Here is a 14,702-nt window from a genome sequence, read left to right as displayed (position 1 = left end):
AGGTGGAAGGAGGGCTCATGTTCTGGTCCCTAAACCATATCAGGGCACGTGTGCAGAATCAGTCCTTGGCCAGCAGGCATCTTACACGTACACATGTATATTGGCTCAGCATGCCAAGCCTGTATGAATTCCTCCGTGCTTCTTCCTTGATGGCTGCCACACAGAAAGGTGAAAGGACTTTGCTATCACAGCTTACCTACATCTAGACAGCTAACTGCTAGATGGAGCTTGTTCCCTCCTCGTCTCAGTTTTCCAGTTTTGAATCTTCCCTCTCTAGCACATCTACTTTCTAAACCTTGCTGTCAAAACCATTGCTAGCAAGTAAGACTGACTGGGACTATTAAGCAACTACCCCAGATACCCACAAAACCATACACAAGGGCCATGCTACTGACTACGGTTGCACTCCTAAGGGCTGCTGACAACAGCGGAGATGACTTTTATCCAAACTTAATTCAGCATTGTTTTCTTTATATATTGTATAAAAAAAACACATTTTCACATGTGCATTTTAGAAATTCTACAGCTCTAAGTTTGAAACGTACAGAAGTAGCCTTTCTAACTGTCGCTACCTGTAAGCAGGCAGCACATTTTACCTCTGGCATATTCCTTTCCTCTCAAAATAGAGATTTTAATGGTCAAGTACATGTGTTTCCAACTAAAAAGCAAGGACAATAGTGAAGTGCAGCATTTTGACATGCAGGTATGTATCTCAGCATCCAACAAACAGCACACGGCAGACCAGATTTCTGCCGTTACACATGAAATACTTTCCACATATTCACTTCCAGAAGTGCAAATCCTCTTTATCACAAAGCAGTCTTCTTGCCCTGCAAGCATTTAATAACTAAAGTAAATAATTTAATAGCCATTCCAACTTAAATTTGCTATTTGTAAGACATTTTATGATTGCTACACCACAGATTAAAGTGTCCTGTACATGCAGTAACACCAATAGCTAATAACAGCTCTAACTCAGCATAACACCAGCAGTTACCATGGGTCTTAGTAGAAGCTTCATAGCACGGTGAATCTACACCACCACCAGGTATGACTCAATCTAAGCAAAGAATCACCTAGATCAAAACACAGCAGAAAACCATGTTTCTAGCAGCGGCTCTTGAGAAGATGTGTATGCCCTCTCTAGTTGATTCAAGAGCATTTTAAAACCACTTTGCAGTAGTTAACAAAAGTCTCTCAGGAGTCCATCCAGCCTGGCTTTTGCAGTTGATTAAACAGGTGAGACCCAAAAGTGTCTCATGAGCAAGCTGAAGAGAGTCATAGGAGAATAATATAAAGAGAAGCTGCCTTTTGTCTTCTTACCTGGAAGCATACAAAACTAGAGGGTTTTCCTCAAGAATAAGCACCAAAGCAAAGTGGGTGCTGTTTGCTCTCCAAGCTCACAAATGGGATCAACTGGGGTGTTACTGCCTGCTTTCTTTTTTTTCTTATTTGGACCAGCACAGCTGCTTATAAGAAAGAGTGGAGTGAGAGTAAAAAGGATATAGCAGACCCAGGTGTGTGGGGTGGGACCACATTCCAAATCATTATGACCTTTGAACTGGAACAGTAACCAAACAATAGCATGCAATTTCTATTAAAAAGACAGAATTTTGAAAAAAAAAAAAAAAGAGGCAAAAAAAAGTAAAAAACCCCCCCCACAAAACAGGACAAAGAATTTTTTAACTGTTTTCTCTTCTAAGAGTATGTATTTTCCCAAGTCACACTTTTAACTCCAACTTAAGACCAATTTTCTAAACTCCAATATCTGCAAATTAATTGAATTAAAACTAACACAAACTTGAGCACTTTAAAAACAAACCAAAGAACCACACCACCAAAAACTCCACAGGAAATCACTTCTCACTGATGGTAACTCCATTAAAGCAAGCATCCTAATTCAGTTGATGCTATGATGGACTAGCCAAAGAACATGATTTTCTTCACTGATGGAGAAGCAAAACCGGTTTCAGCCCCAAGAGACAGCAGAGATGCAAGCTTAACTTCTCATTGCTAGTCCACTGTCATCAGCCTCTCTTCCTCAGCAGGTGACATAGCCCGTGTCATCAAAAGAGGTGATATATTGCAGACTATTCCCCATCATATACCAAAGGTACCAGATAAGACAACTGATCTATACATGGGCAGAATTTTTCACTTGCCATCTGAAAGTCCCCAGGAGAAAGTACGATGGAGAAACAGCTGCTCTGCCAGATAAAAATGAGGGATTTGACACTCCGCCATCCTCTTCCCCAAGGGTTTGTGAGGCTTGAGCAGAACCAAGGTGGACAAATCCCTTCAGCTACAGCAATGTGCTCCTTAGAAGACTCCACAGTTTCTCCCAGTAACAATCATGAACACGTACACTTGTGGCATCACATAGCAATGTTGGCAACTACGACGCCATAAGAGCTTTTGCAGCAGCAAGTGTCAGCGTTCTTGGCCTCAGCATTAGCTGAGGTGTGCACTTACAACGCATGATATGCATGTCTGCCACTCAGATGCTATCTATCTCTTCCAGCAACTTAAAAGATGGTAAGTCCAGGTTGCTGTGCAGCTCAAGGCTGTTTTCCAGCACAGTTACTCTCTCTACAGCTAGACTACATCAGGTCAAGTCACTAAGGTGCACTAATTCAAGCTAAATGTAGTAAAGAAGATTCTGAAAGCTGGAAGCATTAGGAGCAACTGCTCACCATGAATTAGTGGGTCTTTTGAGCACTAACCATATCAAACAGCTCAACAGCTCTAGGCAAAAGCTTCCAGCACAGTGATTCAGTTTCACAACAAATACAAGAGGTATAAACCTGAAGACAAGTGAAAAAGAAAAAGACCAACCTTACAGATATGTTGATGTTGAAAAACTCTGGGGCAAAGGTGCACAATTTTTTGATGTCAAATCGAAATCAACCATCCTCTTCCATTGCTCTGAGGTGTTAATGAATATAAAGTACACATGAAATGTGTACAACATGAAATGTTTTGTGTAAGAAACAGCTTCAGCAATTGCCTAATTTAGGGAACTAAGAAATCCTCCTCCTGCAAAGCTTCCCTTAGTTTTTGGAAGGGATTAGTATCTTCATAACTAGCACTGCTTGGCAGAATACAACCAGAGGAATAGAACAGGTTTGATCTGAAATTAGTTAGGAAGAACAGAAACAACATGCTCCTTTCCATTTAATATTGAGGCAGGAAAAAAAAAAAAAATCTGTACATGCTTTTGAATTGGCCTCCTTCCTATATTTGGCAAAATCCAGCTGGAAACAGCTGTTGTCAACTAGTTACAGCTCTTCTAGAAGCAAAACTAGAAATCCTGATTCACTGAAACAAGACTCTCGCTGAAAAATCCATTATTCAACACCAGTTCTGTTGGCCACTACTTGCTTACTTCAATCTCTCCTTCTTTGGGAGAATTACCATGAATTGACCATATGACAGCTAAGATCAGCTGACTTGTGTCCATCACCCTGGAGTCCCTGGATGTTCAGACTACATCTCTGAATTTCACATGAAACTGACTGTACCTTCCAAAAGATCAGGTACGCATAGTATATATTTGGGTTTTGATGATCATCTGAAACAACTAAGTAAATCAATACAAATTCCAGGATAGAGCATGAAAAAGGCTAAAGGAGACCACACAATAGGTTGTTCTGGACTTACATGGACATTTCAATTCAGCTGTATCTCACAACATAGCAAGACACGTGGTGACATTTTCTGCTCATCAATTATGTCCAGAGCACTCTTCACCCTTGGCTCTGACATACGTGAGATGTTGTCTTCTACCATTGAGCCATTGCAAAATAGTTAAATGTGAGCAGTGAGATAAGAAAGGTTGTTCTTCAACATTACAAGGTTTGCTAACTTGATTGTGTGGTATCACAGAGGCAAACAGAAATCCCTGTAACAAGTCAGCAAGTCACTGGCCTCAGTTTTAAGGATGGCAATGAATAATTGTTCGTTTTCTCTAAATCCCCTATGAGCAAAATCAGAAAAGACCTAACTCCTTATTATCACTCTTGTTGCATCAACATAGTGCTGCTGTGGACAAGAGATTTAAACTTCAGATGCCCAGAAAGTGCAATCAACAAAAATTCATTACGAAAACCTTTGCAAAACAGGAATAAACACAACTCAATTAAGTTCTAACCAAAGTAAAGGGCAGCACCATAGAAGATGGATTAAGTCCATTGCCCCAAATAAGATTTGTTTCCGATCATTACAAAAACTACTTTGGGTTCAGCTGAAAGCATCTATAGCCATAACATAAGACTGACCATGATCTCACAACCCTGAAGAAATTAGGATGTGTTTCTATTAATAAGTCTTTTATTTTCATATCCGAAATAGGTAAGGAACAAAATTATGCTGCTCCTCAAATTGACAGCAGGGAATCCTGTTTCTACAATTCCTGACAGCCCCAAAGACAACAAATGGCCTAATTCAGTGAACAGGTTTTAGTAACAGCAGTATTGCTCTAGTGATTCCTTCATGGTATCCTAGAGTCTCAAACAGTAATAAATTTCTTAGAGTTTGAGAAATACTTCTGAAAAACAAGAACAGTGACTCTGCTTAAAGCAGCAGGTCTGTTCTTTATTTCCATTCCAACATTTTTATAAAGACATCATTTTTCCTACAACTTTTGGCAAAGCCAAGCAGGGTATTCCTTTTGGCAAAGGAAAAACAAGTGATTGAAGTCTCAACAGCCAAGATATTGGCAAAGCCTTGTTAACAATTCCATGTTTCAGATGAGATAGTATGTGGTGAAACTCCAGTGGTGAACATTACTTGGTTACTGTACAGTCATGCAAATGTAACCATGATTGCATACAAAATGTGCTAATTTATTTGGTTACTGATAAAAGTGAAATTCTGGAAATCAGTCTTTAATCTTGAATCTCAAGATCACTTAAGAGAAGATTTCCAAGTCTGCCACCTCGGCAACCTTAAAGTCAGCACGTGAACTTCTATGAGACAGAACATCATTTTTAAAGGACTGGTGCTGGTTGAAGTACTAGTGAAGGAGAAGCACAGGACTGTCTGGTTTGAAAGTGGAGGGACAGGGAGCAGATTCTGGAATGAAGAAACAGGAAGACGGCCCAGCAGTAGGGACTTGGGATATTTACAGCAGAGCCACTGAAGAAACGCTGTTCAACAGGCCTTTTCATCATTAGGAAGTTCCTAATCTTTTAGCAGAATACTTGTCAAAGTCAGCATGGAAAGGAAGACGACCAGCTCAAAGATAAATATACTCAAGCACAGCAGCGTTACCACAGCAATGATCAATCAAAGGTGAAATTCAGATCCCCATCTCTTGCAGCGGACACCTTGGTTGTTGTAACGCCCCACTGGAGGACACGGGTTCCGGCCAGGCCTAACCAAGGCTGCCTAGCACATGAGATAACTGACAGAGATGAAAGACGTATGGCTCTCCAGACATCATGAAGACCACAGGTGGTCACCCATTCCGAACAAACTGAGAAACTGACCTGCATACAATGTAATACACACAAGACCAGACAAGCATGGCATCTTGCCTCTTCAGTGTGCTACTTCTACAGCAAGTACTAGAGTTAAAAAAAAAAATCAATAAAACTATTTAAACAAAGCCTGAACACATTTAGTTCCTCCCTTGAATTGTTTGTTTGCATCATAAAATACAACAATGTTTTACTTCTTAAATACCTGGGCTTTTGAGGCTAAACCCACTAGTTATGCTGAGAAGTATCTGCACCATCTTACTCTACCAGAACATCATGACTCCAAGAACTTGTATCCTCTGCCGCTTAAAGGAACCGAAAAACTCTTCCACGTAATATACGGCACCTCTAATAGCTTTGTATTTAACATTTCTTCAATACATTTTCAATATATTTAACTTCTAAAAGTTAACTGACTTTTGTCTTTGGGATTTGAGAAATAAAACTGAACATATTTGATAAATTGTACCTGACCAGATACAGGGGCTGAATAATTTGGCAAAGTGCCAGGAATATTCATCAGTTATATTTAATTAAAAGAAAATATAAACCAGTCAATCCTACTTCCTACAACTACTAGTTTTATACTTGCTAGTAAGAGGGGGGAAAAAAAAAAAAGAGTAAACTGCTTTTTCCATTACTTCATAGTGCATCCAGCCTTCTGGGTAACAAAAAGTCAATTTCTCCATTCCTTTGACTTCTGTTTGCTATTCTACCCTTTCCTCTGCCTCCACCTGAAGTCTTCTCAAGTAATTTCTGGACTGCCTAGAGATTACATGTGTCCAAAGAACAATATGGACTCAATTAAATTATTTTAAATGTTAAAATGGATCAAAAACAAAAAGGGAAAATGTAGAGATCCATTTTTCTTCTAAATTCCACAGAACCTTTGAGCAGAAGAATAGGAATATCCACCTGCAGGCTTAACAGCAAATAGTTAAAACTATAAGAACAATATAAGCCAGAAACTTTCTTTTTAATGGAACTGCGAGTTTAAGCAGAACAGTGATCGATAATCCTGTGGGGGTTTTTTTTATTCTAACTAATCATGCAGATCGCTTTCCCTTTGTACTACAGGAACACTAAACTGTAAAATGCCTTTCAAGTGGCAAAACGTTTCTATTAGAACCTCCACATACCTCTGAAGTGACTAGAAGAGGTTAGTCTAGTTAGTGTGTTGCAACACACAAAGGCAAAGTGCACACGCTTCTGAACTCAGAATTTGTCGGGTAAGTGGAAATGCTGGCTTGCAAGCAAATCCATGCACAAAAGAAACTTACTGATCCTGTAAGATGTTTATTACAAAAAAAAAAAAAAAACAAAAACCCCAGACTCTGAAACGAGGCCTCAGGAGCTTAAAACACACACCAAACCAGTCTGCTTTTTTTCATTTTATGCTTTGCTTACAAAAATACAGGGCTGTTACCTACTTAAATCCTTTGTTTACTACCCCCATGAATATCAGAATGTGAATGATTTTATATTTCTGCCAACAGCCTGTGTACAGTAATTATCTATTTGAAGGGTAATGCATCCTTTCGATACCACTTGGGCTGGTTCCAAAAGCATCTGCCGAAAAAAATCTCACCCAGGCATGCTCAACAGAACAACTCCGTAGTCTGCCTGGGGCCAGGAGACAGCACGTGCTGACCCAAGGCCAGACAATCAGGCCACCTTGTTAGCCGGCCAAGGGCTCGGAGGTGCCATCAGAGAGGCAGCTGTCCAAGCAGACTCAAGCTCCTCTTGCTGCTGCTCAGCCACACGTGGGCCAAAGGAAGAGGCGGCAGAGAATATGGCATAATGAAGGGTTAGAGTCTCCCAAAAAGGTGTAGACCGAGGAGAGGCTTCAGGAGGAGAAAGGCGGAGTGAACACAGGAGTAGGACACAGGACAAGGGAAGCAATGTTTCTTTGGACTTGAATCAATAAATGGCACTTCCTAAAGACACCTCGCTCATTCAAGTCAAACACGTAATCAAAACTTCCAAGTAGTGTCGTTATCCATAACAAGGCCAACAAGTAGCTCATTAGCCAAATTTTCGGTGTGATGAAACCCAGCTTCAAGCCTTTTCTATTCACCATGTGTTACAAAGACAACTAATCACAGGGCAGCCTTAATACTAGACTACACGTCACAGGCTCATCCCTGCAAGACACAGCAAAACATCAACGCGCCAGAATAATTTTTAGCTTACCCAGTACTTGAAACTCTTGTATTTTTATTGAAGACTTTCAGTTTAAAAAAAGAACAAAATTAAAATTGCTTCAGTCTACAGAAACCTGCTTGGACTAGAGCACACCTTTCTCTTTTCTGACCTGAACCAAATTACGAAGCTTTATCTAAATCACATGTGCTGAGCCAGCATCTTCTCCAAAGAAACTCTTATTCTTCCCTTGTTCCTGCCCTCCACACAAATACTCAGCCAGCCATGCACCAAGCCCAAGAAAAAAACAAAACCAAAACCAGTTTTAAACAGACAGGCTCCTTGATCAGTTTGTCTTGTAACCACACAAGCCATCCTCAATGCTAAGAAAGAGGGTGAGCAAGCAACAAGGCTACTAGTTTCTCAGCTCATAACACATCAAAAGTTACACACTTAGTAGAGGGTCATACTGACTCCCAAGCAGGACTGAATCTTTCAAAGCAGAAATCAGCTTTACAGTTCATTGTACCTACTTTTTAACACTAACTGAAGCTGCATGTCTCATGATGAGATGACTGTGCATAGGGATTTCTAGTTGTACATATTTATTTCATTTTCACAAAACACTTTAAAAAAGAAGTGACAGAAGATTACACACATCCCCCCGCTTAAGTGGCAGAAGTTTACAAAGAGCCATAAGAGTGCTGTTACTTAAGAGGACTAAAGTATTCATCTTGCTTCTGATCTCTGGACAGATCCAAAACAGTAGCCCAAGCCTCTCTGAAACAAGATTTTTAGACAAAACGGACTTTTTTTGAGAGAAAAATAAGACAGTGCTTGACCCAGATACCAGAATTGTCTAAATAAATCTACTGAAGTCGTTCACTAACATAATTCTGTCGCTTTCAGTTCACTCCAAGTCCTCAGAAAAAAGGTTCCTACAACACCGCATCAAAGCTGAAACAAGTTCCTTAAAATGTAAATGAATTGTGCACACTTTGGTGGTATCTGGACTGCACGCTATCTTCATATCATTCAAAAAACCCTAGGTTTATTGCCTAAATTCCACTGCAGTTTCTTTCATCCGTATGCTGGTTGCTGCTCAAGAAAAAAAATCGACTGTCAAACTTTAACAAGTTAGCCGTAAGTTAAAACTTCGGGAAGACTTCAAAACCTTCATCCTCCTCCACTTCCTCCTTTGAAAGCCATCTTCCCCACCGACCAACAAATCTGGTTACTGTCTACGGCAAAAACCTGAGTTAGGAAACGGTAAAGCCAGGGAGTGCGGCTCAGCCGAGCGGCTGCAGGCAACGAGCCGATGAATGGAGCGGCCGCGGGGCTGTTCGCACGGCGCCGCCGGTGCCTCGCCGCGGCCGGCGGTGGGGCACGGCGCAGCCCCTCAGGCCAGGCCGCGGCCCCACCGCCCCCGCGGCTCCGCCGGGCAGCGGGCCGTGGGGCCGAGCCGGGAGACGCGGCTGCCCCCAGCGCTGCTCCGGCCCCGCGGGAGCCGCGCCCGGGCGGGACAGGACGCGGGTGACAGGCGCCCCTCGGCCCGGCCTGCCCCGGCGCCGCAAGGGCCGGAGTAGCGGCACCGGGCCCGCCGGGGCTCCGCTTCCCGCCAGCCCGTGAAATCAGCCGGGGCAGGGGCTGCCGCACCAGCCCCCCCCCACCCCCCCCCGCCCCGCCGCGGCCGAGCCCGGGCCTCCCGCCCCACCACTCACCAGGATGCGCTTGAAGAGCGCGTTCTCCTTGGGCGGCAGGCTCACCGACGGCATCCTCCCCGCCGCTCCCGCTCCCGCCGCTGGCTCCGGCGCCGCCGAGGGGCTCCGGGGAGGGGGGTGGGCGGGCGGGCTGCGTCCCGTCCCCACTGCTCGGTCGCCGCTGCCGGGAGCCTCCCCACTAGAGTCTGACTGCTACCGCCGCCGCCTCCCCACCACCACCACCCCCCCCGCCTGCCCGTCCGTCCTCCCTCCCTTCCTCGATCCACCGCGCTCTCGCCGGCCGCCAGCCCGGCCTCTCCCGGCCGCCGTCTGCGCGCCGGGCTGCCCCGCGCCGAGCCCCGGGCGGCGGCTCACGTGGTAACTGAGCAGGCCGGAGAGAGGCGCCGCCAAAATGGCCACCGCGGAGGGCTTCCCCCGCCGGGTCACGGCGGCCCGCGCGCATGCGCCACGACCCCGCGCCGGCACCGCCCTGCCCGCGCCCCCCGCCAGGTGTGCCGGGCCGGGGAGGGGCCCAGCCCCGGGGCGGCGCGGCGGTGCCCCCGGGGCAGGCCCTGCGCGCCCCTGCCCGTAGCCAGGTGCTTGTACTTCGGGCTGCCGCCCTGAGGGGCGCAGGGGGCTGAAGGAAGAAGGGGCGGGGGGGAGGAGGGGAAGGGCGGGCGCCGCTCTGCCCACGCCCGCAGCGCCAGCGCGGCCTCGCAGAGCCGGTTCCACCCGCGGAGCGGACGGGCGACGCGCGCTCGCTGCCGGCGGGGCGGATCGCGCCGCTCCGTGCCGTCAGCAAACGCAGCGAAAGGGCGGGGGATTGCGCAGCAGGCGCCCGGCCTGCCAGGCGTCGTGCGGGGGAGCGCGTCCGCCCGCGGCGCCCGGGGGAGAGGCGGGGCGGGACGCGGCCGTACCGGGGAGCGGCGGACGGGCGGGGCGGCCCCTCCCGCCCCCTTAGTGGGCGGAGCTGAGGCGACAAGATGGCGGCGGCCTTGAGGGCGACCAAGGGCTTGCGGCTGGTGGCGGGAGTGCCGAGCATCGGTGAGCGGCGGCGGAGCGGGACCTGGCCCGGCTCGCCGTGACTCGGGGCAGCGGCGAGCCCGTTTCGGTTTAGGCGAGGTGGGGTCTGTTGGTGCCTGCCCGTGCCCCGAGGGGCGACCCGAGCGCCGTGGCTGTTTGCGAGGGGGCAGTGCCGTCCCCGTTAGCCGGAGCGCGCCTCGCCTCATGGCCGGAATTAAAGCGAGCTGCCGTGGCGGTTTTCCTCCGTTTTGTTTAATCCAAACCAATCGGTCCTAAATTACTATTTATTTTTTCGATATTAAGTTAGTGCCGCTTCTGAGGGCGGGAGGGCCTGCCGTTCCTCGCCGCTGCCGTGGTGCCGGGCCGCCTTAGGGAGGCTGCGCCGCCGGGGGGGCGGTGGGGAGGGCATGGGGATTGGGGCTTTCTGCTGGGGAAAGCAGAAAGCGAAAAATGCGATGGAATCTGGTTTTGTGGCCGGAGAAAAGGGAAAAAGGCACTGCCGTGAAGTGTTGGGAGCGCCCCATGGCGCCTCTCTCGGATCAGGGAGTGCATGCTGCAGAATATCTGTAAAAGGGTGAGCTGTAACAATATTATGGGGACCATTATACATGATAATTGGATTTGTTTGGGGTTTTTTCTCCTGATTATGTGAGCGTCAGGAATTGACTTGATAGTCTAAACCCAAGAAACATTAACGTGTTTGCAATCTTCTGCCTTTTCAGCTTTTACTCGTTCTGCGTTTGTTGCAAAAAGACGTAATTACGACCAACCCAACTGGTTAGGGGTTGGCTTGGCTTTTGGCACCAGTGCTGCCTTGTGGGCTTTCGTAAGTGTTTTCATTTGGTTTTGTTGAACTTAACTATTCCCAGACCGTAGTGATCTGAAGGCATCGACTACCACCTACTTAGTTGATTGGGGTGATGGATGTTCATAGCAGATGTCAAGATTGAAGGGTGATATGTTGGTTAGTTATGTTTCCCCAAATCTATGTTGTGCTTTTCTTTACAAAAATGAACATCTTATTAAGCTGCTCTCTGTTGCAAACTGAAACCAGCCACAACAGAAGAATTAATTTTTCAAGCCTGTTGGTTTAAGACTTTGATGTTATTTCCCCCAATCGCTCTTTAAAAAAACCAAAAACAAACAACAAAACCACAAAAACAACAAACAACCAACCTAGGGATGTGTGTTTATCAGACTAATAATGCATTCTCTTCTAATTTTTTGGATGTAGTCAATTGATTAAGACCCCCTTTTCCTGAGCAAAATGTGGATGTAAGATGTTCCCTGTTTTGGAGAACTCAGGCTCGATGTTGATAAAGCAAGCAGGTTGTAGTAGTTCTCATAAAGAAATGTGCAGGATAAGCAGCACTCCCAGGATGACAACATTTTTCAGGGTGGGGTGGATTCCCTTTGGGATTTTCCTCATTTTTAGGGTGGTGGTGCATTGATTGACAGTAGGAACCTCTCACCCTCAGTTGGCCAGCAGAAAATGTTTGAGACGTGAAAAAAATGCCTCACTGGACAACTGATAATGTACAGATAACTTACTCTGTCTTGTCCCAGTTATGTATTGGTTTGCATTCCGATAATAAGAATTTTATGTTCTGTAGAAACCTCTTTGTTCTCTGGTTCCAGCTGTGTGTTGTATAGCCGTTTATCATAAACTGCTGTTTTGTAGCTTTTCAAGCAGCATAATGAAGATGTAATGGAATATGAACGAAGGCAAAAAGAGAGACAACATAAGTGTACAGAATGTTCATAGTAAGTACGTACATACAGATGCTTTTGACTTAGTTGAGCACAAAATCTGCGGATGTTTGGCTTCTGTTAGCAATCCAGATATTGGACTGACTGACCTTCTTCCCCTGTTATTTTCCTTAACACTTTACATCTTGACTTTTGCTATTCTTCTAACTCCCGCCCAGTTTTAAAGTGATAAGGTGGCTGATTTATATTTTCATACATTCGTTTGTTTACATATTCACTGCCAGCTTTCTGTCTTGGACTTTGCAAGACAAACTTTTGGAAAATAACGCATCTCTTGCAGTGTCTATAATAAATATAGGTCGCAAAGAGAATACCTTGCAAGTGCTTTAGTGGCAAGGAGATCAAAGTCACTAAAAATAGCTTATCTTTGCGTTTTTTTTTTTTTAATTTTGAAAGTTCTACAGTGGGAAGCATTTTTCTCAGTTTCACTTGTACATAAGAAAAATATAAAGTCAGTGCCTGTAGACTTGCATTATAGTGCAAATCGTCTGTGGTCGTTGTCCTTTTCGATGTAAAAAACATAATTATGCTTCTCCAGATAAAAATTCTATCGGGGACGATGACCTCAGAGCAATTAATATGCCACATGAAAGGATTGCTTCACTAGGTACAGAAAAACTTGTAGTGCTGTGGTTGTTTTCCCATAAATATTCCTCTCCAGCTAAAAATATAGTCTGTCATGAGAAGTTTCCGACCATATTCATTATATCTATTTTTCATGTTGCTAGGATTATTTTTTTTTTCTTCTTTTTAGGTTGACGGTGTGCTCAGTAAGAAGTAGCGTGATGATCACCAGTTGACCTACAAACAAATGAGCACAGGAGAAGTACAAAGTATCTAAATACTCATATGTTCATACATTTCACCTGCAGAATTATAAAATAAATGGTGAAGTCTGGAAGAAACTTACGAAGGCTTTTCTTGCTGTTTGTATTTCATTCTGCTGGTCTTGAAATTTTATGTGGCATTTCTGTTTCATAGTTTATCAATGTTAATTTCAGAACTCTCTGTTACTTTGGAAGGTGTGTTAAGAAGTTAGACAGCGGTTCAGAGGAAGTTCACAAATACTCCAGAAGTTCAGTGTATCCTCGCCATCGTTTTCATTGCTAAATTTAAATAAGCAAATAGAAGAATGGGATTTATGGGAAACCTAATAAAACTAATCTGTACGAATGCCCAAGTGTGCATTTGCTGCTTCACGCATCAAAGCAGCAGCTTTCCACTTAGTCTTGATCTGGTAGACTTTCAAAGCTTGGCCTGGTGACTCAGAGATGCCATCATTAAAGTTACACATCTGTTGGCAAGCTTGGTCTTGTTCCTTGAGTGCTGTTCTTCAGTCCTTTGTGGTGTGGGTGTTTTGTTCTTGTTGTTTGGGTTTTTCTTCCTCTCTTCCCCTGGAACAGAAACGGAGCTTTGTCAGAGACAACAAAAATCAGAAGTGGCTGACCTTTGAATTTTGTGTGGGTCTCCGTTATTTTTCCTTGCCAGGAAGTTTGCTTTGCTTTTGCTACTGCGCGCAAAGTTGAAACGTGTTCTGTGTTTTCAGAAAGTGAGGACCAAAGCTCAGTCTCGAATCTCGGCCACTGTTTAACTGACCTGCAGCTCCCTCGGTAGCTGTTACGTAGGTTATCCTGGGCACAGCTGCTTTTCTGTCTTACAGCTCCCTCAGACTGCTCATATATGGAGCCATAGGCTGCTATTCCCCAAGGATCTACTTCTCGGAAGTGCAGTAATTGGCTGCTGAGGGGATAGTGCCAGTTCTGTGTGATTTGTTATTCAGGGCAGTAGAGGGGGAGTGCGTGTGGTGCCTTACCCAGGGCTCGTGTGTGTGTGGTGGGGGAGAGGCTGGCCTTTCCCTGTCTGTGTTTTGGGATTACTGGCTGCCCGAAAGGTGCCCACAACCTCGGCGGTGAGACTGCGCAGCTGATGGCGGGCTCTAGTGCGAGTGCTGCCTTCCGAACGCTTAAAGCCTTGGCTTCACGCACCAAGGTCAGTCAAGGACAAAGGATGGAAAAATGGGATGGTGACAACTGGCAGAATATAGCATTAAACAATCATTGAGAACACGTCAAAACTATGTATAGAGAAGGGACAAGGAACGGGGCAACTGTCTAACGGTGTGGGGAGGAGGAGGACGGCTGCACTGCTCACCCTGAGACGCCCGGGACTTTAACAGCAAACATGATCCCACAGCAGTGATTTACTTCCTCAGGCATTTTACTGCCACCACTGAGCTCCTGTGTCCGAGCGTTTAACCGGAGTTTGACCTATTTTCAGTAATTCCTGCTCCCGAGGCCTGTTTGAGCGCCGAGTTTAATTCCCCGGCGCGCGTTTCAGCGGCCGTACGCGGCACGGCTGCCTTCAGCGCGCGGCGCTGCGACCGCGGCGTTCCGGGAAGGAGCTTCCCACCGGTGCGGCGGAGGCTCCGCTCCCCGGCGGAGCCGCGCTGCCCCCGCCGCTCCCGCGCCCCCGCGCCGGGACCCCCCCCGCCCCGCCGGGAGCGGCGCCCTGGCGGGCCGGCACGTGGTGGTGCCGGCCCCGCCCCTCCGCCGTGGCCCCGCCCCCCCGCCGTGGCCCCGCCCCCCGC

General features: G+C 46.1%; 2 protein-coding genes across 2 annotated transcripts in view; one reads left to right on the top strand and one right to left on the bottom strand.

The window, feature by feature from the left end:
• NAA15 (N-alpha-acetyltransferase 15, NatA auxiliary subunit) overlaps nt 1–9,433 on the bottom strand; it is a 40,215-nt gene extending 30,782 nt beyond the window's left edge. The window contains exon 1 of the mRNA XM_086611327.1: nt 9,344–9,433. Within this exon, the coding sequence (XP_086467453.1) occupies nt 9,344–9,397 (54 nt within the window). The 5' untranslated portion in view covers nt 9,398–9,433. The remainder of the gene's footprint in view (nt 1–9,343) is intronic.
• Nucleotides 9,434–10,297: 864 nt separating this feature from the next.
• Nucleotides 10,298–13,385, top strand: NDUFC1 (NADH:ubiquinone oxidoreductase subunit C1). Its single transcript, XM_086612127.1, has 4 exons — nt 10,298–10,366; nt 11,068–11,171; nt 12,027–12,113; nt 12,870–13,385. The coding sequence occupies exons 1-3, from the start codon at nt 10,306–10,308 to the stop codon at nt 12,108–12,110; spliced, it is 249 nt and encodes an 82-aa protein (XP_086468253.1). The 5' UTR covers nt 10,298–10,305; the 3' UTR covers nt 12,111–12,113; nt 12,870–13,385.
• Nucleotides 13,386–14,702: the final 1,317 nt, after the last annotated feature.

This window comes from Tauraco erythrolophus, chromosome 5, assembly GCF_009769465.1.
Source record: "Tauraco erythrolophus isolate bTauEry1 chromosome 5, bTauEry1.pri, whole genome shotgun sequence".
Lineage (NCBI taxonomy): Eukaryota > Metazoa > Chordata > Aves > Musophagiformes > Musophagidae > Tauraco > Tauraco erythrolophus.
This window is presented reverse-complemented; position numbering and strand designations above follow the sequence as displayed.

What these genes read in the sequence shown, in the direction of transcription:
- NDUFC1 (XM_086612127.1), top strand. Translation starts at nt 10,306, where the DNA reads ATGGCGGCGGCCTTGAGGGCGACCAAGGGCTTGCGGCTGGTGGCGGGA. An exon ending in GGCGGGAGTGCCGAGCATCG is followed by an intron (nt 10,367 to 11,067) that starts GTGAGCGGCGGC and finishes CTGCCTTTTCAG; the next exon opens with CTTTTACTCGTTCTGCGTTT. An exon ending in GTGCTGCCTTGTGGGCTTTC is followed by an intron (nt 11,172 to 12,026) that starts GTAAGTGTTTTC and finishes GCTGTTTTGTAG; the next exon opens with CTTTTCAAGCAGCATAATGA.